Source organism: Pinus tabuliformis, chromosome 4_2, assembly GCF_031772625.1.
Source record: "Pinus tabuliformis cultivar Carrire ecotype Pingquan chromosome 4_2, CPIR1, whole genome shotgun sequence".
Taxonomy (NCBI): domain Eukaryota; kingdom Viridiplantae; phylum Streptophyta; class Pinopsida; order Pinales; family Pinaceae; genus Pinus; species Pinus tabuliformis.
In genome coordinates this window covers 1,185,971,698-1,185,993,443 of record NC_142304.1, presented here as the reverse complement: position 1 = coordinate 1,185,993,443, position 21,746 = coordinate 1,185,971,698, and the positions used below count along the sequence as shown (strand labels likewise).

Below are 21,746 nucleotides of genomic sequence, written 5' to 3'. Positions count from 1 at the left end.
AGCACCTAATTGCAAAATGACCAAAGCACCTTCTGAGAGGAAGCCCACCTTCGTCCATGTGCTCATGCCAGACGGGCGAGAAGCAAATGTCTAACGCAAGTGGTGGAGATATATAGCATATTGATGGAAATGAGATATTAGGGTTCAACCAGATTCCCTTTCCCTAAAAACAATGATCCTGAGGCCTGTGGGTTATGGCCCACTAAGCCTATCGGAAGTGTACTTGAGGCTTTAAGCCTTTAACCATGGACTTACATTAATGTTGAACCATATAACTTTATCAGGTTTTTCCCACTATATCCTTTCCACATTATCGAAAGCTTACATTAATGCTTTTAGGCCTTAAACCTCAGCCACCACATATATCGGAACTATACTAGATAACAAAGAAAACCCCGCTCTGGACACATGCATCTGACTTCAAAATGCCACTCCTCCGATATGCCGAACTCCGCTTGGCCCGATCGGCGATCTCTAATTTATCGACAATTGCTATATCAACATCCCGACTACACTGTCCATTGGCCCTCCTATCCCGTGATATGTGATGAATCCTCCGTCGTTCGATCAACTCCGATCCAACGGTCTACATTGCATCGCCCTATCGCAATCGGCGTTTGCAAAGGGTTAAGACCCGATCTATCCACGAAGACTTCCGCCAATGTGATCAATCTCAACCGTTGATCTTTTAGATCTAACGGTTGCGTCTTCTCGCCATTGTTTCCTTTCTTTACTTAATCTTGCTCGCCGTCAATGGATTCTTCACTTAACACTGATCTCTGCCATACAACTCCATACACAGTTAAATCATTTATCAATGGATAGCCATCACGCCTAATGGTCGATCAACATGCATACAAACGGCTTTAAGTCATTCAACACATAACACACACCATAACACGAACAAAGGCAAATACACAGACATGCGGAAATCACAGAACACATATTTATTATAAATAACACAGCATAGCTACAAATCTAAGGCATTTCATCCTTAGCAGCAGTTCCCCTCTCGACTACATCTAGTATATCTGCTGCTCTCTCCTCTCTCTACTACTTTGAACACGCAGGTTCAATCACATATATATAAGGAACATTGGCTTATTGGATCGAATCACTAAACGGATCTGATCATATCCTCTAACGAAAAGCCCTTAAAGCATGCATACACATGGCAGATTACATTTTATAAAGTCTTCGAGACTTATCCATTCCATCTTTAAATATGTTTTAAAACAGATTTTTCCCTGTTTTGCTCCCCTGGTCCATGTCTTCCTCATTTTTCGCTTTGGATTCCTCCCTTTGACTAAGGGTGTTGGATGCTCCAACTCCCAAGGCACAAAAATTTATGACCTCCTGGTCATATGATGTTAATTTTAGGTGTGTTCTATGCTAGAGCAATTTATTTCAATTTCTTTTCCACATTAGCAATCACATCAGCATAAAGTAAACTGCAGATAGAACATAAATATAAATCGCAGAAGACAAGCCAAGACAACAGGACACAAGATGTGGCGCTAGCCAGGGACAAACCCCACAATGTGGGGAAACCCTTGATCAATTCTTCTTTTATGTTCTTCAAAGTTCAGCAGAGAAAGTGAGAGAGATAGTACATTTACAATAGAAGTCAATCACTTTGACTTTTGATATTGGCATGAGATCAGTTGAAGACATATTGCTTCAATTGATTCTCTAAGGTGACTCATTCACCGATCATAGTGTTGCATCTCATCTATTTGCTGCACATTACCGTGTGACACCTTGTTGTACTGTCACATGTGTTGAACCTTGATGACTGAGCTGCTCTCATCTTCATGTTGCTCATCATGCTGCATCTTCCATGGTCTTATTCATCATCAAGCTGCCCATGCGCATGATCTCATTCATCAGTATGCTGCCCATGCTCATATCATCATGCTACTTATTATGCTGCCCATGATCTCATACATCATGTTGCCCATACTCATATCATCATGCATCATTATGCTGCCCATGCTCGTATCATCATGCTGCTTATTACGCTGCCCACGATCTCATACATCATGTTGCCTTCCTTCGGAGACAAATGCTCCGGCTGTTTCGGCAGTTCCTGGCAGTTCCGGCTTGTCTGGCAATTCCGACAGTTTCGGCATTTCTGGTTTTCCGGCTTTTCTGACAGTTTCGGCTTTACTGGAGTTCCGGCTTTTCCGACAGTTCCAACTTTTCCAGCAGTTCCGACTTTTCCAGCAGTTCCGGCTTTTTCAGCTTTTCTTTAGGATCTCTCCTCCTACTAAAACCCAAAGACAAGTAGAGAGGGGAAGAGATCCAAGTGTGTGTAGAAATGACTTGAAGTCCTCTTCTATTTATACTAAAACGTAGAGGTTCAACAGACATGACTATTGGGCTTCTGAGCCTACATAAGACGCTGGCCGACTTAACAATTTGTCCATAACATAAATAAATTCACAACATCATAAGTACTTATTAGAATCAGATGATCTTTAGATCAATCCTACACCTCTCAATGAGAGGGATCCAATAAAAATATCAGCTGCCATAAATAATATGACCCACATGGAGTTTGGCCCTAGTTGCCAATTTTAACACTCCCTCTCAACTAGGGGGAAATCCATCCGCTGATCCATATGTCCAACTGTACTATCTTTGCCATCAGTGCCCTACACTACTCTGCTCAGCTCTGCTAGCTCTGCTCAGCTCTGTTGGCTCCGCTCAGCTCTGCTCAACTCTGCTCAGTTCTGCTAGCTCTGCTCTGCTCTGCTAGCTCTGCTCTACTTCGCTCAGCTCTGCTGGCTCTGCTCAGCTCTGCTGGCTCTTCTCTGCTCTGCTCATCTCTGTTGGCTCTGCTTTGCTCAACTTAGCTCTGCTGAACCATGAAGAAGAAGAATTGATCGAGAATGTGTCATACCATTCTCCACTGACCCGAAGTCAGTCTCATAGTGTGTACCACTGGTCCCAGACCAGTCCTCAACCGACCCGAAGTCAATGTCGTAGTAGGTACAACTCCTACCACTGGTCCCAGACCAGTACTCTACTGACTCGAAGTCAATCTCAGAGTATGTACCACTGGTCCCAGACCAATCCTCAACCGCCCTGAAGTCAGTGTCATAGTGGGTACAACTCCTACCACTGGTCCTAGACCAGTATCATTGATCCCTCATCAATGAAGGTCATCCTAGCATAGGGAGTATGGTAGATACAGCGATGCGTCCATCGGTACTACTATGGTCCCTATCCTCATTTCCCTACTCATTGATCAAATGAGAGGTACTTCCCATGAGTCCCAGACTGCATGGGTAGGATGCCTCGATAGAACTTAATCAATTCTGTCCTCACTAGAGAACTAATCATCCTGCTACACAATCGCCATGGAGAACACATCATCCAGGCCTCACAAGAGAACTAATCATCCTGCTACACAATCGTCATGGAGAACACATCATCCATACCTCACAGGAGAATTAATCATCCTGCTACACAATCGTCATGGAGAACACATCATCCAGACCTCACAGGAGAATTAATCATCCTGCTACACAGGAGAGTGAATTATCTTGTCCCACAAGAGAGCAAATCATCCTGTCCCACAAGAGAGCGAATCATCTTATTCACAGGAGAGCGATTCATCCTATCCACAGGAGAGCGAATCATCCTATCCACAGGAGAGCGAATCATCCTGTCCCACAAGAGAGCGAATCATCTTGTCTCACAAGAGAGCGAATCATCTTGTCCACAGGAGAGTGAATCATCTTGTCCCACAAGAGAGCGAATCATCTTGTCCCACAAGAGAGAGAATCATCTTGTTCACATGAGAGCGAATCATCCTATCCACAGGAGAGCGAATCATCCTATCCCACGAGAGAGAGTATCATCCTGTCCACAGAAGAGCGAATCATCCTGTCCACAGGAGAGCAAATCAACCTATCCCAGTGCACACCACTAGGGGAGGGTGAGTCACCTTGTGGTCGTATGTTGCTCCAGTAAGAACCGCAAGCCCCCAGAGCTCAATGTATGCAACATGCAGGACCCTTTTACAAGGATCTCTCGACGACTCCAAGTCGTTCAGGAAAATCACAAATTTGATCTTTCCTCGGGCCTCTGACAAAGTGTAGCAACCTGTACATCATCTCAGTGCGATGGAGCCTCCTTGCTTATCGATTTACCATATCCCAGATAAGGCAGTATCTGATGTCTATCTGTTGGAGCAATCATTGAATACGGGATTCCTCAATAATCGAATCCCACCTCTGGTTGTCACAGAGAATCATAGTGGTATTCATCATGTGTACTCACTGAACAGTTTCCACAACCAGGCAACTTCATACGAGGTCATACTCGTAGTTATGTATCTGGTCTCAGCGGTACTTATAACAACCGATTTCTACTTCCTGCTCATCCATGATATCGAAGCAGAATCCAAAGAGAACCAGCACTAAGAAGTGCTCTAGTGATCCTCCACACTGCCTGCCCAGTCAGCATTCGAATAATCATGCATTTTTCATATTTCCGACAGTGTATCTCAATCCATGAGAGATTGTGCCCCGAAGATATCTTAGAGGATTCTTGGCACCAATCCAGTGAGGCTCAATCAAATGTGAGCTCACCATGCTAATTGCAAAACATATGTCCGGATGGAAGTTCACCAAGAACATCAATGTGATTGAGTTTATGAAACTCAGAGGCATTTCCCAAATCTGGTCCGACATCACTACCATATAAATTCTGAAAGTTAATATCCTCGAGGTAGTCACAGGCTTGCAGTTTATTATTCCACATTCGGAATCCAACTCCCTCTTACTTCTGCAAATGAGAGGGTCTGCACCTATCAGAAATAAGTCGTCCTTATGAGGTGCCAGTATGAGAGGTCTATCATCCACAACCTTCGGGTAATGGTTTGGATCAGTTTCATTCCTAGTGAATCTCAGCTTCATCAAACAGCTATCAATCCTCTCATACTACGCCCGAGGTGTTTTGCTTCAAGCCATAGAGGGCTTTCTTCCACCTGTATACATGAGATTCCCGTTCATGAATCTCAAACTCCACGGGTTGTTCCAAACATGTGGACCTGCTACATGAGGGGAATGGTCCCCTTGTAATATTTTCCTTCGATACATCTCAGACATGTACCTTCATGCTCTTTTTGAATTCAGGCATCCCGGTCACCATCTGACTCACAGACCTCCGGTGTTGAGTCAATGGACATGGTCCCAAGTGGACTTGATACAACCCTAAACTCTAAAACATCTTTGAAAAAATCTATTTTCAAACATGTACCTTTCCATCGATGAGTGCCACCTTGAAAACTTAAACTCCCATTTCCGATATGTACACCAGGTTCTTCTTACGATCAGGTACATAAAAGAGATTCTAGGGTTCCTTGCTTTCTTTGAAGAGTCGACCATTTCCTTGATGACTTGCATTACTTATCATTCCTCTGATCAATGAAGATGTCCCTGGAATGATTGTTATCTTCATCAAGAGATGTGTCTCTGCTATTAGGACACTCCTTTGCATGATGGCCGAACTTATTGCAACCAAGGCATCTGCCTTTCCTTCCACCCTTAGATCTGAACTTCCCAATGAAGTGATCTTCCGTTGTGCCATTTTGATAATATTCTCCGCTTCCACTTCACCCTTAGCAAACTTAGAAGAGAGATGTGGAACTCATTGATCCTTTTGTCTTGTCCCTATTGTCTTTGGTGATTGCTCTTTCACTCTTGCTTGGGCATTATCTTCACCTCAACTCTGATACCATGTTAATTTTAGGTATGTTCTATGCTAGAGCAATTTATTTCAATTTCTTTTCCACATTAGTAATCACATCAACATAAAGTGAACTGCATATAGAACATAAATATAAATCGCAGAAGACAAGCCAAGACAAGAGGACACAAGATGTGGCACTAGCCAAGGACAAACCCCACAATGTGGGGAAACCCTTGATCAATTATTCTTTTATGTTCTTCAAAGTTCAACAGAGAAAGTGAGAGAGATAGTACATTTACAATAGAAGTCAATCACTTTTACTTTTGATATCGACATGAGATCAGTTGAAGACATATTGCTTCAACTGATTCTCTAAGGTGACTCGTTCACCTATCATAGTGTTGCATCTCGTCTATTTGCTGCACATTGACACCTTGCTGTACTGTCACATGTGTTGAACCTTGATGACTAAGTTGCTCTCATCTTCATGCTACTCATCATGCTGCTCTTCCATGGTCTTATTCATCATCAAGCTGCCCATGCTCATGATCTCATTCATCATTATGCTGCCCATGCTCATATCATCATGCTACTTATTATGCAGCCCATGCTCATATCATCATGCATCATTATGTTGCCCATGCTCATATCATCATGCTACTTATTATGCTGCCCATGCTCATATCATCATGCATCATTATGTTGCCCATGCTCATATCATCATGCTACTTATTATGCTTCCCGTGATCTCATACATCATGCTGCCCATACTCATATCATCATGCATCATTATGCTGCCCATGCTCATATCATCATGCTACTTATTATGCTGCCCATGAGCTCATACATCATGCTGCCTTCCTTTGGAGACAGATGCTCCGGCTGTTTCGGCAGTTCCCGGTAGTTCCAGCTTTTCCGATAGTTTCAGATTTTCCGGTAGTTCTGACAGTTCCGGTATTTCCAGCTTTTCCGAATTTTCCGGCGTTTCCGGCTTTTCCGATGTTTCTGGCTTTTCCGGCAGTTCCGGCTTTTCCGATAGTTCCGACTTTTCTGGCTTTTCCGACAGTTCCAGCTTTTCCGACAGTTCCGGCTTTTCCGGCTTTTCCGGCTTTTCCTGAGGATCTCTCCTCCTACTAAAACCCAAAGACAAGTAGAGAGAGGAAGAGATCCAAGTGTGTGTAGAAATGACTTGAAGTCATCTTCTATTTATACTAAAACGTAGAGGTTCAATAGACATGACTGTTGGGCTTCTAAGCCTACATAAGATGTTGGCCGACTTAATAATTTGTCCATAACATAAATAAATTCATAACTTCATAAATACTTATCGGAATCGGATAATATTTAGATCAATCCTACACCTCCCAATGAGAGGGATCCAATAAAAATATCAGTTGCCATAAATAATATGACCCACATGGAGTTTGGCCCTAGTTGCCAATTTTAACATATGCTTCTCCTTGTCCTTAGCAATTCTACCCCCTGATACTTCACTTCTTCAGTGGAACTGCCTTCATGGTCTTCTGTGCGCTGCAACCCAGCGTCTACAACAGCAAGTCCTCCCTGCTACCACTTACCTCTCCAAGCTCTCCTCTGGACTTGGTCTTTTGGCAAGCTCTATGGTTCTCTCTTCGAACCTCTTGCTGACTAACAATTCTACCCAACACTTCTTTTGCTGGAATTTTATCTCTAAGACAACTCTACCCACAATCGCAACTATGGAGCTGCCTCAACAACTTCAACCCAACCGCAGTTGGAAGTTTTTCTCAGCTTCTCTTGAGCACTCCTTGCTCTTAAGTTATTACAAATCTTCTCACCTTCCGTTGTCGTTCTCTGTGTGACAGTAAGACCATAACTCTCCAGCTCTAAACAACTGTACCTCTTGCTCCTTCTTCTTTCTTTCTGGAATCCTTTCCTTTCTCTTGCACGCAGAATCTTCTTCCTTTGCAAGTAGGAAAACTTTCCCTGCTCTGATACCGCTTGTGATGCAGGGCTTACACCCGCACTACCCACAGTATGCATTTTGTCAATAATGCATCCACAACTGTCCCAGGATATTTAAATCTGCAATGGAGTTAAATCTACACACCATAAATGGTCAAGTGACCCTCTTATACAGTTCCATTGTAACGGAACCTCAATCACCCGCCTGAAACTCCCACCAGAACTGTTATACCCTTCAGAGCCTTTTAAATCCTTTAATTCATGCATATATAACCTTCCCTTCTAAATCTTGGTTAATATATGCTATATCACACAAATTGCAATATCGACACTTTTTCCCTTCTTAACTCATTTACAAAGGAAACTCCGCAAACAACCCCTTTTGCCTTAATACGGCCTTTGCACATCTTTTGAGGCTACCTTGATCGCTATCGGCATTCGCTCCTCACTCTGTCGTAGGTATTGTTAACACAGGCCTCCTCTACTCTGATATGCGATTAGCACAATACCGGATTTCAAGCCATATACAATTTAATCCATAATAATATCGGGTTCGCCCTTACCATCCACTTCCGTTCTCCAAAGCCTCGATGCCCGATCGCCGATAAGCCCGATGCTGATCACCGATATATCGCTATCGATGATTTCGCAACATTCATAAACCACTGACCCTGGGCACCTCCGATCGCCGATATGTGATTAAATCGTGATCATTGATCTGACCACGATCCAACGGTCCACGATTAATCGCTACTCACTTTTCGCAAATCTCCAAGGCTCGTTCTGATTACTTTAAAAGGGTCTTTGCCGATACGATACGATCTGGATCGTTGATCTTAAGAGATCTAATGATACCTATGTCTCACTCCTCGTTCCTCTGTTCTTCCTTTTATAAAGAAATTACGCTAAGTCTGCAGTATTTCCTCTGTGGCATAGTTTCTTCAAAGGGTTTTGGTCTTCTGTTCTTTCGCTTCCACTGTTCAGCTTCCTCTGAACTGGACTCCTTAGCGGATTCTTGCTTCGCAACTCCTCTCCAAAGCTAATTCTGGTTTTCACTTGGATTCAATGATTCCTCGTGATTCCTCTAGACCATATTACGCCTCTGCGTACTTCAAAACTCTGCCTGCAATTCATTACAGAACCTACGAGTTCATAATTTACATGTAATCCAATCATTCATTATCCATTCACACATCTATTCAGTTCCAAATGAACCTCTGTATATTAACATGAACAATTGATTACAATCGAGACTCCTGGTCTCTCACACACACATAGGCCTGATTCTACTATTTGTGGCCTCTTTACCATCTTCAAACAATCTCTACTCAATCTCTCTGATCACATACTCATACTCATTCATGCTTTTTAATGAACCTGCAAACAAATTATTGCATCTTCTTGTCTCCATGGCTACTTGAGACACATCTTCTTCTTCAAAAACTATAACTGCAGCTTTTGTTCTACCGTCAGGTTCTCTCATCAGTTTCTCCAACAGTTTAATTTCCTCTTCACACTTAGCAAGCACTTCATTGCAATGCTCTCTTCTTCCAGCTTCATCCTTCACATGTTGTGTTACAGTATTAAAATATTGTCTTCCTTTGACCCTTGTACTCTCAAGGTCTTTCTGCAGTAGCAAATCACTACTTCCCTCATTCAAGAGGTCTTCTTCATCATACTCTGTTCTCCTAGAGTACTCCTCCAGACTTTCGACATCTTCAAAAGACTGTCCATCCTCTTCAAAACACTCCTTTGTTAGTGTTCCTTTTCCCAAGGTTAAATCCTTTACATAGGGTTCCTCCTTCTTAACATCTTTCAGTAGATGTCCTTCTTCCCTATTGTTTGTCTCAACAGTTTCCATGGCTATTTCCACTATGCCTATCATCATAGTGAATTGATGATCCTTTACTATGTTTTTAGCTAACATAGTCTCCTCCTCAAGTTTGCCTTCAGTCTCTTGTTGTTTACCTTCTTTGAAGATATCTTCAAATGGCTGCTTTTCCCCTGCAATATCTGCCATCATACACATACTATCAGTTTTAAAAATATAAGACCCTATGGTCTCACTTGATGGTTCAACCATCATATCTTCTTGTTGTTCTAAATCATTCATATGATTCAAAAATTCTTTGATAGTCTCTTCTTCAATCTCCTCAAGCCCTTCACTTGGTTGCTTGACATCTTCCTCCAACTACATATGAGATCTATCTATCTCATCTTTGTCCATAACAGAATTTTGATTCCTTTGGTCTTCTTCCTTCTTCATGACAATATTAGCCAATTGTCCTTCACCTGCATACATACACAAATTGTCAATTTTAAAATCATTAGACCCCTTGGCCTCACTTGAAGTTTCAGTCTTCAAGTTTTCATCTTTCGTCTCTCCCAGAATTTCCCCTTGTTCTAGTTCACAAATGGACTCTTCCATTTCCATTTCCAACTCAACTTCCTTGAGTTTTCCCATCAGACACTTCACTTGCTTTTGTTGTAGCCTTCTCTGCATCTCATGCCATTCCATTAGCTTCTTCCTCAAGACCCAACCTAGTCTCTGGCTTTCCTCAAGCATTCTCCTTAATGCATTGAGTTGTTCTTTTAATTCAGCAACCTCTTTCTCAATTTCTTCTTGTCTCATCCTCTTGCCATTTGCTTTGGCATCCTCTTTCTTATATCCTCTATTGTGGCTTCTCTATGAACCTCTGCTATGACTATCAGTAGTCATCTTCTTTCTTCATGAGCTCCTCTGCAATCTTACCTCCAAGATCTATGCATGATCTTGCTCTCCCATTCTTCTGCACTTTGAATGGCTTGTCCTCTAGTTGGTTTCCAAGTCCCCTTTCCTTCAGAACTTGTATTAAGCAATCTTGCTTTCTCTTTTACCACTTGATGGAAATGAGATATTGGGGTTCAACCAAATTCCCTTTCCCTAAAAAAAATGATCCTGAGACCTGTGGGTTATGGCCCACTAAGCCTATCGAAAGCATACTTGAGGCTTTAAGCCTTTAACCCGTGGACTTACATTAATGCTGAACCATATAACTTTATCGGGCTTTTCGCACTATCGCCTTTCCACATTATCGAAAGCTTACATTAATGCTTTTAAGCCTTAAACCCCGGCCAGCACATATATCGGAACTATATGGGATAACAAAGAAAACCCCGCTCTGGACACATGCATCGGACTTCAAAACAATATAGACCCGCCTCTATAAATATCGGCAGGTCGACTCTTAAGTTGCCACTCCTCCGATATGCCGAACTCCGCTTGGCCCGATCGTCGATCTCCGATTTATCGACAATTGCTATATCAGCATCCCGACTACACTGTCCATCGGCCCTCCTATCCCGTGATATGTGATGAATCCTCCGTCGTTCGATCAACTCCGATCCAATAGTCTACATTGCATCGCCCTATCGCAATCGGCGTTTGCAAAGGGTTAAGACCCGATCTATCCACGAAGACTTCTGCCAATGTGATCAATCTCGACCGTTGATCTTTTAGATCTAACGGTTGCTGAGTCTTCTCGCAATTGTTTCCTTTCTTTACTTAATCTTGTTCACCGTCAATGGATTCTTCACTTAACACTGATCTCTGCCATACCACTCCATACACAGTTAAATCATTTATCAATGGATAGCCATCACGCTTGATGGTCGATCAACATGCATACAAACAGCTTTAAGTCATTCGACACATAACACACACCATAACACAAACAATGGTAAATACACAGACATGCGGAAATCACAAAACACATATTTATTATAAATAACACAGCATAGCTACAAATTTAAGGCATTTCAGCCTTAGCAGCAGTTCCCCTCTCGACTACATCTTGTCTATCTGTTGTTCTCTCCTCTCTCTACTACTTTGCACATGCAGGTTCAATCACATATATATAAAAAATATTGGCTTATTGGATTGGATCAATGAAAGGATCTGATCATATCCTCTAACGAAAAGCCCTTAAAGCATGCATACACATGGCAAATTACATTTTATAAAGTCTTCGAGACTTATTCATTCCATCTTTAAATCTGTTTTAAAACAGATTTTTCCCTGTTTTGCTCCCCTGGTCCACATCTTCCTCCTTTTTCGCTTTGGATTCCTCCCTTTGACTAAGGGTGTTGGATGCTCTTGCATCACATATCATCAGCTAATGGTGGTTTGCAGAGGTTGCTTGTTGTCATGTTGGCTGGCTGGCTGTCAAATGTAGGAGAAAAGCTTTCTCCTGTGGGCAATCCATTTTGGTGGGTAACAAGACCAACCAAACAATACAGGTAGTTGACACAAGACAAATAGGGCAATGGGTATTACCTTACACAGAAGAGCTTGACCAGGACCAACTCTTCAAGCTCATTTAAGACCCAGTCAAGACACGATAAGACCTTTGAGGCCCAAAACCAAACAAGAAACCCTATGGTCTGAACTATTGATATTAAAATATTACTTCTTCACTAGATAACAATTAATGCAGACCGTCCAATTATGTGAGAAAACAAGAGCTCTCTCTGTACTTTTTCTTGTAAAGTAGTTGCAAGCTCATACTACAATAATTAAAAAAATAGAAATATTGCACGTCAAATGAGAATTCTGAAAAACAACATTAATTACAGAATAGACGTGCCATGATCCTTTAGGAATCTTTATGCCGCAAATGTGTAACGAATAAAATATATAAATAATATACATATAATGTAAATGATAATAATCATAATTAATTATTAGTTAAGTAGTAATTAGGTTGAAGAGGCATGTCTAATAAGACATGACTCTTCATGAAGAGACACTTGCTTGGTATATAAGCAAGTCTCTTGTTCTCATTGTAATTCATCATCATTCATTCTTATTCATTTTATTTAATATAATATTTATATCCTTAATGGATAATTTGATATTCCAAGTCTTTTGGAGTAATTAATTTGTAGAAGGAACTTTGTTCGTTTCATTTGGTATCAGAGCCACGTTTGGCTGATCACCAGGCCTTTGGCTATCAACCTATCATCAACCTTGTTGTTGTCATAATTGAAGCGTTTCGCCGTACATTGGGAGATTCTCCATTTTTTAGGTCTTTAGCCATTTGCTACTGTCAAAAATAATAATAATAATAATAAAGAATAAAGAAGAAGGGTATATAAAAAAATAGAGGAAAGTAAAATATATATATATATGAAGGGTTTTACATTATTGATAAAAGTGCATAATAAAGATAAGCGGGAATCTTTTCAAGTATATTTAAAAAAATTTACGTGGAGAAGCCTGTGGTTTTAGAAACCAATGGTAATTGCCTGTGGTTTTAGAAACCAGTGGTAAGTTTACATTTTACGTGGAGAACATTAACCGAGGTTTTAGAAACAATTGCCCATGGTATTTTAGAAACCAATGGTAACTGCCCATGGTTTTAGAAACCAGTAGTAAGTTTTACATTTAACATTAACCGAGGTTTTAGAAACAACCCATGGTAATAGCCCATGGTATTTTAAAAGTTAAAGAGAAAACAGGGATCCAAAAGCTCTTACGTGAAAGGTAAATATTACTTTTTACTTAAAAAGTATTGTGAACATCGTGACCGTGTCATATGAAAAGACGTGACCTTTATATTAAGTGGGGTGACATTAAAAAGTTATCAAGGGAGTAATTAAGTATATAAAAAAGGGACCAATTTATTATTAAAAAAAAAGTGAAACTATTATTATTTTAAGATAATAAAGTTATTTTGAAAAGGGGTCTTAATATAAAGAAATACATACATATATAGAGGGCAACAATATAAAGGAGTATTTTTTTTAATAAAAGGGTATTCAAGTTTTTAACAATCCACGTTAAGGGAGAATATTGGAAATATATATACATATATAAAGGGAGATTAAATAAGTTATTAAAAAAAAAAAAAATTCATACAAAGTTAAAATGATGAAGGAAGAAAGGTTTTCCTATAATGGTCTTTCAGTTACAGATCATAGAGTAACTACATTAAAAGGAAATATCCAAGGAAGAGAAGTTAATTTCGCCATCAACCAAGCAATGATAAAAATTATATCAACATCAACTTGGCAAATCAACTATTAATTCCAGAGCTAAGCATTAGTGTAAAGAAAAATATTTTTGACCAAAACAAGTATAAAATTAGTGATCTACAAGTGACAATAGGTCATTATGACTACATATCTCAATTTCATGTTGTAAGGATGGATAGAAATACTGACATCATACTCAGTCAACCCTGGTTTAAGGATTTGGGTACATTCATGTTAAACATAAAGAAACAAGTTTTGACGTTTCCTTATAAAGGGAAGATGGTCATCTTTCGAGACATAACAAGTAAATCAAAATCAATAAAATCTTCATTAGAAGACCTTAAGGATATCTCAGATTTGATGTTTCAAGATAACGAAAAAACTATATCAAAGAAGCAAAAAGAGCTTGAAGAAGTCATCTGCAGTAGAGACAAAGAAATTTCGCGCCTAAGAGATCACAAGAAAAGCTACTCGAACAAGTCAAGAAAGCTAAAGCATCAAAGAAGGAACTCAAGGAGCACTTATCAGAACAGGAAAAGGAAACTTTTCGTTTAAAGAACCTCAATAAAAATTTATTAGAACAAATCAGAGATCTAAAAGATGAAAGTTTTAAAATTCAAAAACACTGAAAATAAGGTTGATGAATCAAAAACCAAAGAACTTTTACGTCTGAGAAACCATAATCAAAGTCTGCTCAATCAAACTAAGAAACTTAAGGAGGATAAGAAAGCATTAAAAGATAAGTTGGAACAAGTCACTCAAGAAGAAGTATCAAAATCTCCAGTTACAACAATTCAAGTTGAAAATAAGGGAACGAATACCGATCTAGTGAATATGACAACTCAAGAAGAAAAATCAGTTGAAGAAACGACACGCTTAGATGTTGCAGTTCAGACAATGGATATCCCAAGTGAATGTTCCATAACCAATTCAACAACATCTTCACCAAAATAAAATCTAAAAACTTTATATCGACATCCGAATCACGAGAGTAGACAAATCAACCAAGCTACGTATCAGGACCATTCAAACCAAAGACAACAAATTAATGTTTCAGAGAATAATGACGTAACATCCATCCAATCTTACACTGACAAGTCGTTACAAAATTCCAGTGATCATAATACTATACATAAAATTAATTTGGGATGGTCTGATCCCTTCTCAGTGCAACAATTCTGTTTGTCACTAAGAAGATCATATCAGCTTGTATCGACAAAGATGACTGTTCCAAGAGAGAAAGACTTTCAAAGCCGAAAAAGAAATCAAGCCTTTTTCATCGACAAGCTTTGAGGACAAAGCTCTTTGAGGAAGGAGGCAATGTAACGAATAAAATATATAAATAATATAAATATAATGTAAATGATAATAATCATAATTAATTATTAGTTAAGTAGTAATTAGGTTGAAGAGGCATGTCTAATAAGACATGACTCTTCATGAAGAGACACTTGCTTGGTATATAAGCAAGCCTCTCGTTCTCATTGTAATTCATCATCATTCATTCTTATTCATTCTATTTAATATAATATTTATATCCTTAACAGATAATTTGATATTCCAAGTCTTTTGGAGTAATTAATTTGTAGAAGGAACTTTGTTCGCTTCAAAATGCAAAGCAAAGGTTGATCTGATTGTCAAATCAAGCACATCTAAGCAAAACCCATATAAACTGTCGTGCGTGATAATCATTTCCATAGACTAAGATATTCAATACCATAAAATGCATCTGCAAAATTAAAATGGAACACTCAGTGACTTCTAGAACTTACCATTTTCAGAGACTGAAGCAATGCCTTCTTCCTTAAATGATGTAACTACTGCTGCTGCTCTAGAAAGTCCAACATCCATCACTCCTGAAAAATCAGTGATTTCGGTCTTTTTCTCTTCCTGTTTGCTGAACTCTTGCAAGGTACCATAGAGCCTATCCCACAGTCCCATTTTCATCGCCATCACCTAAAATATTAATATGAATGAGATATATGTTTGATGTTTTGCATGTTTCTACGAAATTACAGTTTTTCCCAGTCTGAATCTTATATTGGCTAAAATAAAACAATAACCATAAAACAAATGTCTGAAGATTACAAGTACACAAATTGATAGATGATCAATGCTGACAGGTTAATCAATATTCAAATAATGCTAAAGGTCGAAATTTTAGTAAGTTGAAACAGTATCAATGAATTGTTTATCAGTTACAAGTACACGCTAATGCAGGTCAGCATTCTTAAGGTGGACAAAGGTTGCTTATCTCAAGATTGAGTGTGATTGTTCAAGTAACCTAGAACTCACGTTGTAAGGTCACTGAAACCTCCCTCTATAATAGATCATGTATATCCTTGACCACTTATTGACAAAATATAATCACATCATTTTGCGCCATGATCAGAAAAATACTAAAATAAAGCATCTGAAAAACATCAGCATGTTGCACATATTATTTCCTTTCCTAAGTACCAAGTAATCGTTAATTAAAATAATGCAGAATTTCACAAGAACAAGATAACTGTAGCCTGGAATGTTACCCGGAATTTGATGATTCCAAATGCATAACTTGAAACACCTAATATCCCTAATGTATCACAGAAGCGAAATCAGATGTATTCGGATGTTTCCTCTCCTTGAGTTTGAATTAAATATAGTCTGGATCAAAAATTAGCACAATATAGTTCATCCATTACATTGTTAAATTCCGGAACGGGATATTTATTTTATATAGTAATCTTGTTGAGAAATTGGAATTGGAACAGAATTTCATTGATTCCCTTGTGAAATCAGAAGTTATCAATTGGACTGTGACACAACAACTTCTCGAACAGAATCAGTCAGGAAGTGCCTCCAAGGTTTATCTGAGCTAAATATACCAAAAACAAGGTAAGGAAAGATAAAAACAAGCTAAAGTATAATCATTTAACAAACTGTTTGCATATTCATGTGGTTTAGTCCACAACGTCCATGATGTCTGACTAGATAAGATAATTTCTCTAATGTCTAACAAAGACCAGAAAAGTAGGTCAATGAGACTGCTGATTACAATAGTGCCAATACACAGTAGGAGTGCAGAAAACAGCTCCTAAAAAAAGCAAGATGCACAGTATGAATGTATAGTTTCAAAAGCACAAACTATGGACACTAAATTTGATGTACAATGTTTATCATGTCCATAATATACAACTTTTGATTCACCCAAGTTCAAGCAGATGATATGCATGGCAGTATCATCATCTGCGGCAGGGAAGAAGTCAATACAATGACCTCCCTCTAAGATCCTTCCAAGAACAATCTCTCACACATTCAAATGCCTTTGCACATAGTAACTTGTTAGAACCTGTTGACTGCTGAGTTGTACTTAGCATACATTTGAAGTCAATACAATGACCTCCCTCTAAGATCCTTCCAAGAACTATCTCTCACACATTCAAATGCCTTTGCACATAGTAACTTGTTAGAACCTGTTGACTGCTGAGTTGTACTTAGCAGATATTGTGAAGACTCCATAATCCATGACACAAAGTGTACTTCAAATTTTTTTCAGAGTTCAGAAGTCAGAAGGGCCTTCTAGCCCCTTTCTATCTTCTCTCTTCTCTCTCAGTCCTTTGTTGACCTTGAGTAGCATCGGATGTGCTCTAAGCCTCAAAGTTTGCAAGGAGCCTTGGGCACATGCATTCCAAAGAACCCAGAAACCATTTTGGGAAATTCCACACAGAGACGATTATATTAAAATAATTAATATTTTTAAAGGAGTTTCTAAGTCTAAACTTAAGAAAATTAAAATATTAATGGGTATTAATCTAATTGTGAGTGTAACTTCTAGAAGAAGACGGAGATCAAGCCAAAACGATCTGAGCCTTTGATTAGGAGTTAATCTAGTTCATTGGTTGTTCAACAGAACGATATAAGAAGGGGCTTGAGGGTCATTTAGAAAATACACCAAGAGAGATCAAAAAATCGATTTTCTGAAGTGAGAAGTTCTTTGGAGGAAAATTCGATTGAGGAAATTTCTTGCAATTGAGGGGCAGGGATAGTAGCTTCCAAAGAGAGAGATTCTCAAACGGGGAATCATCAACAGATAGAGGCAGAGAGTGATCCAGTAGCCTTGACGCAGAGGTTGACCCAGGACCAGAAGGGCCTATTGGAATTTCTAAGTCTATCTGTTAGAAACCTTCATGTACTTTTCTAATTTATTTATGCCTACCTGTTCTGATTAATTAACAAGTTATTTACCATGTAAATACTAAAAATAAATACAAGTACATGCTCAACACATTAAATATCATCAATTGAAGGAAACAAAACAAGCACGCAAGTGACACCATTGTTTTTGGACCAATGTCCCTGGAAAAACCCAATGCGGGAAAACCGGTGCAGCTATCTGAGGGTTTTATTATTATGTAGTTTTCTGAATACAATCTAGGTGTCAAAACCGGCTCACTCAACAAAGAATAATCTCGACAGTAGTACCTCTCTACTCGAAAGCAGATATTCCGGCTGAAACCCTGGATAAACACTCCCACAGATCCCAGCTCCAATCTGCCCCACGAAAACCCTAGCGTCAGCCTCTAGGGACTGCGTCAACCCATTCTAGCCCAGCGTCTTCCTAGCGTCACCCTAGCTCGCTCTATGTCAGCCTCTGGAGGCACTGCGTCAGCCCTTAGAGCCTCTGTGTCACCCACACTGGTTATTTGAGGCACTGCGCATCTCTGGCTACCTCTACGTGAGCCCTGGCTGGCTCTACGTGAACCTATGGTTGGCTCTACGTCCCTCTCTCCCAGTTTCTGCGTTGATCCTCCTGGTACTATCTCTGCCTCTCTGCTTCTATATTCACTGCCCCTCTGTTATGTTCTTGACCTGTGAGAAGATGCCAGAATACCAAATATACGAAGAAACACAACCCATAACATAGAACAAAATGAGAAATAACAGCATGTGTTTTATTATTCAGAGATGAAAGCAATGTTCACTTGCCTCTTCGAGGGGGCAACCTCCATTAGAGCAAGGCTCGATTATAAAATAAGACACGACGCTCCTCAATGGGGAGTCTCTATCCTTTATATAGGATTCATACATAAAATAGCATTGGTCATTACCATGGTTCTCTTAATACCATCTATCTAATACCATGGCCCGTTTCCAACTAACTGTGGTCCCTTTCTTTAAATGCGAGTCAGCCACTTACAATTATTAATACGGGCTTTATTGACTCTTTAACTAACTATAACTATGACTTGACCCTATTACATAAATAAGGGAGTTAGGGTTGGACCCTAACATGCCCTCCCCTATAAAAACAGCCTTGTCGTCAAGGCTGAAGCTGTGGAAATTGCTAAAGAATAGTGGTTGGTTCCCAGGTCGCATCTTCTGGAGAGGTGTCTTTCCACTTGACGAGGACTTCCTTGATCGTGCGGCCGCGCAGATGTCGTTCTCGCTTGTCAAGGACCTGTTCAGGTTGGAGCCAAATTGAACCTTCTTCATCCAATTCAGGTAGACTAGTTTGAATTCTGCAATTGTTCCCCACCACTTTCTTGAGGCATGATACATGGAAGACGGGATGGATTTTTGTAGTGGGTGGCAAGGCTAGCTTGTAGGCTACTTCTCCAATGTGCTGAAGTATTTGATAAGGTCCGTAGAATTTTGGAGATAATTTCTGACAGCCCTTATCTTTGAGTGATGTTTGCTTGTATGGTTGCAGCCTAAAGAATACCTGATCCCCTTCTTGAAATGTGCGCTCTGAACGATGTTGTTCTGCCTGTTGCTTCATGCGATTCTGAGCTTGATGGAGATTATCTTTGAGACGGGCTATCATGGTTGCACGGTTCTATAGGAGTTAATCCACTACTTGCACCTTAGAGCATCCAGGGATATAAGAAGTGGGTGAAGGGGGGAGTTGACCATAAACTGCTTCATATGGAGTCATCTTGGTGGCGGCATGATAGTTAGTATTATACCACCATTCAGCTAGAGGTAACCACTGTACTGTAAAAGTCGTGAACAAATGTACAGAAAACATTAAGGGATTTAAAGCATGAACCTGTAACATTTTCAACAAAACCCTGAAAAAATCAATTAACGGGACTGTTGAGGTACCTACTTGTACTCCTGCAGTTGAAGATGCCTCCAGCTACGCTGCTACAGTTATCGAGAGACCGAATCCTCCCAGCCAGACTGAGCAGAGCCTGGCTGCTCAATCCAGTAAGCTTCTTAATAGAAGCTGACTGTTCCCCCATGCCCAGAACCTCAGAACTCTCAAGCTCTTCCTATGGCTGATTCCCTTCTCCTTCCGAATTCTTCCCTCTGGTTTTTGTGTGCCCCTCCGAATTCCATGTCCCGTGGTTTTTATGCTCTGGCTTGGCGGTGGCCGCCCTTCCATCTGCAGCCACTGCTCACCCTGCTGAGGACACGCCCGTGCTTACGTATCCCTTCCTGGTCTTCTTTCCAGTCGTGAATGAATACCCCTTTATGTTTTAAACCATATGGTATTTATTAATTATTCTTTTAATATGACCATTACCTTTGTATATACATGTATCATTAAAACATTATAACGTATATATATATATATATATATATATATATATATATATTTATATTACATTGTTTTATATATATTTGTTTTAAATATAGCATTATAAACTTTATACTTGGATCCCCTTTTTTAATTAATTACTTATATTAATATTTAACATTTATTTTATTATTTTATTAATATAAGTTTATCAATAATCTGGAGCATATAATATATATATAGTCCTCTTTTAAGAACTAACCATACATTACGCAATATTGATGAATGAGTAGAACTTCTATTCCAAGAAGTGTCATGGTATTTAGCACGTATAATCAATTTAGTATAAAATACTAGTGTGGTGTATGCAACACATGCATATGTAGCTATCATATGCATGTAACGTATACCTGCTATTATGCTTGCGTTCTTTGTATTTATAGATGGGTCGTTACATACACTCCTCCTTCAGAAAACTTCGTCCTAGAGTTTTTATTTTATCTGATTACTTATCATAGTAATTAGTACACCTTTCTTAGGTTTGTAAACCGAGGTTAAAAAATTTTATTTTAACATAAAGAGACTATAAAATTAATGTTTTAGGTTTATGATTTTAATGGTCATGCCTTGCCCTATCCAAGTTCCCAAGCTATTCTAAAATCATCCTATCCTTCCTAATCTCTTCCACTCCCATCCTATTCGTCCTCTACTGGAGTATGCCATGGTGTCAATTTTACTGACCTAACCATTCATAAACTCTAAGGTAACAGCATCGGTTATACCGACCTGATTCCCAGTGGGCATCCGACAGTCATCATTGCACGTCTAGGGGAGCGTGATTCACATAGTCCTCCCATGACTCCATGGTTCGGAGGATAAACGGTGGGCAACACCTCCACCCTTCCCAGTAGAATTAGGGCTAATACCCTATCATAGAATCACTTTGAGCTTTAATTGTTCTGAGGTTCTGTCATCATGTGGTCATCCCGGTAACTGTTTATTATCTGCAATCATACACTTATCCATGAATTCGTAAAATGTGCATCAACATATTCAAAATAACTCATGTATTATTCATATATGTCACTACAGTATAACATATTTTGCCATATTCTATGCATGTCGTTTGACTTTCATTTAAAATGTAATTTATTCCCTGATTTCTATTCCATTGATCATATTGACATGTATAAATAAAACAGATTTATAATATCTTAATTCCTATCAGAAGTAAAATCATTTAACTGTCTTAAATTTTACTTTGACAACTATAATTTAGTAAGATCAACAACATATATCGTTTTGGTATCTATGTACCAGCAAAACTTAAACATATATTATGTCACAAAATTTCACGTTTATATATAATCATTCAAAATAGTTCTGAGTCTCTGATTGCAGTGAAGTAAATATATACTAAACATAGTTTAAAGTTCTTCAAAATTGACATAGATTAGGGTATCTTTGACATATGTCCTCTATATTTTCCCAAGTAGCCGATCCAGGACTATATTTGTCCCATTGGACCTTAACTTGGTCCACCAGGCGATTCCTGAGCTGTCGAACCCTACGTTCCAGT

The 21,746-nt window shown here is 39.3% G+C and overlaps 1 protein-coding gene across 2 annotated transcripts in view; it reads right to left on the bottom strand.

The window, feature by feature from the left end:
- The window catches only part of LOC149173919 (protein NO VEIN-like), a 601,966-nt gene that overhangs the window by 294,283 nt on the left and 285,937 nt on the right, over positions 1-21,746 (bottom strand). For both annotated transcript variants that reach the window (XM_089424783.1, XM_089424784.1), the window contains one exon: positions 15,435-15,618. In XM_089424783.1, coding sequence (XP_089280909.1) covers positions 15,435-15,618 — 184 coding nt within the window. The remainder of the gene's footprint in view (positions 1-15,434; positions 15,619-21,746) is intronic.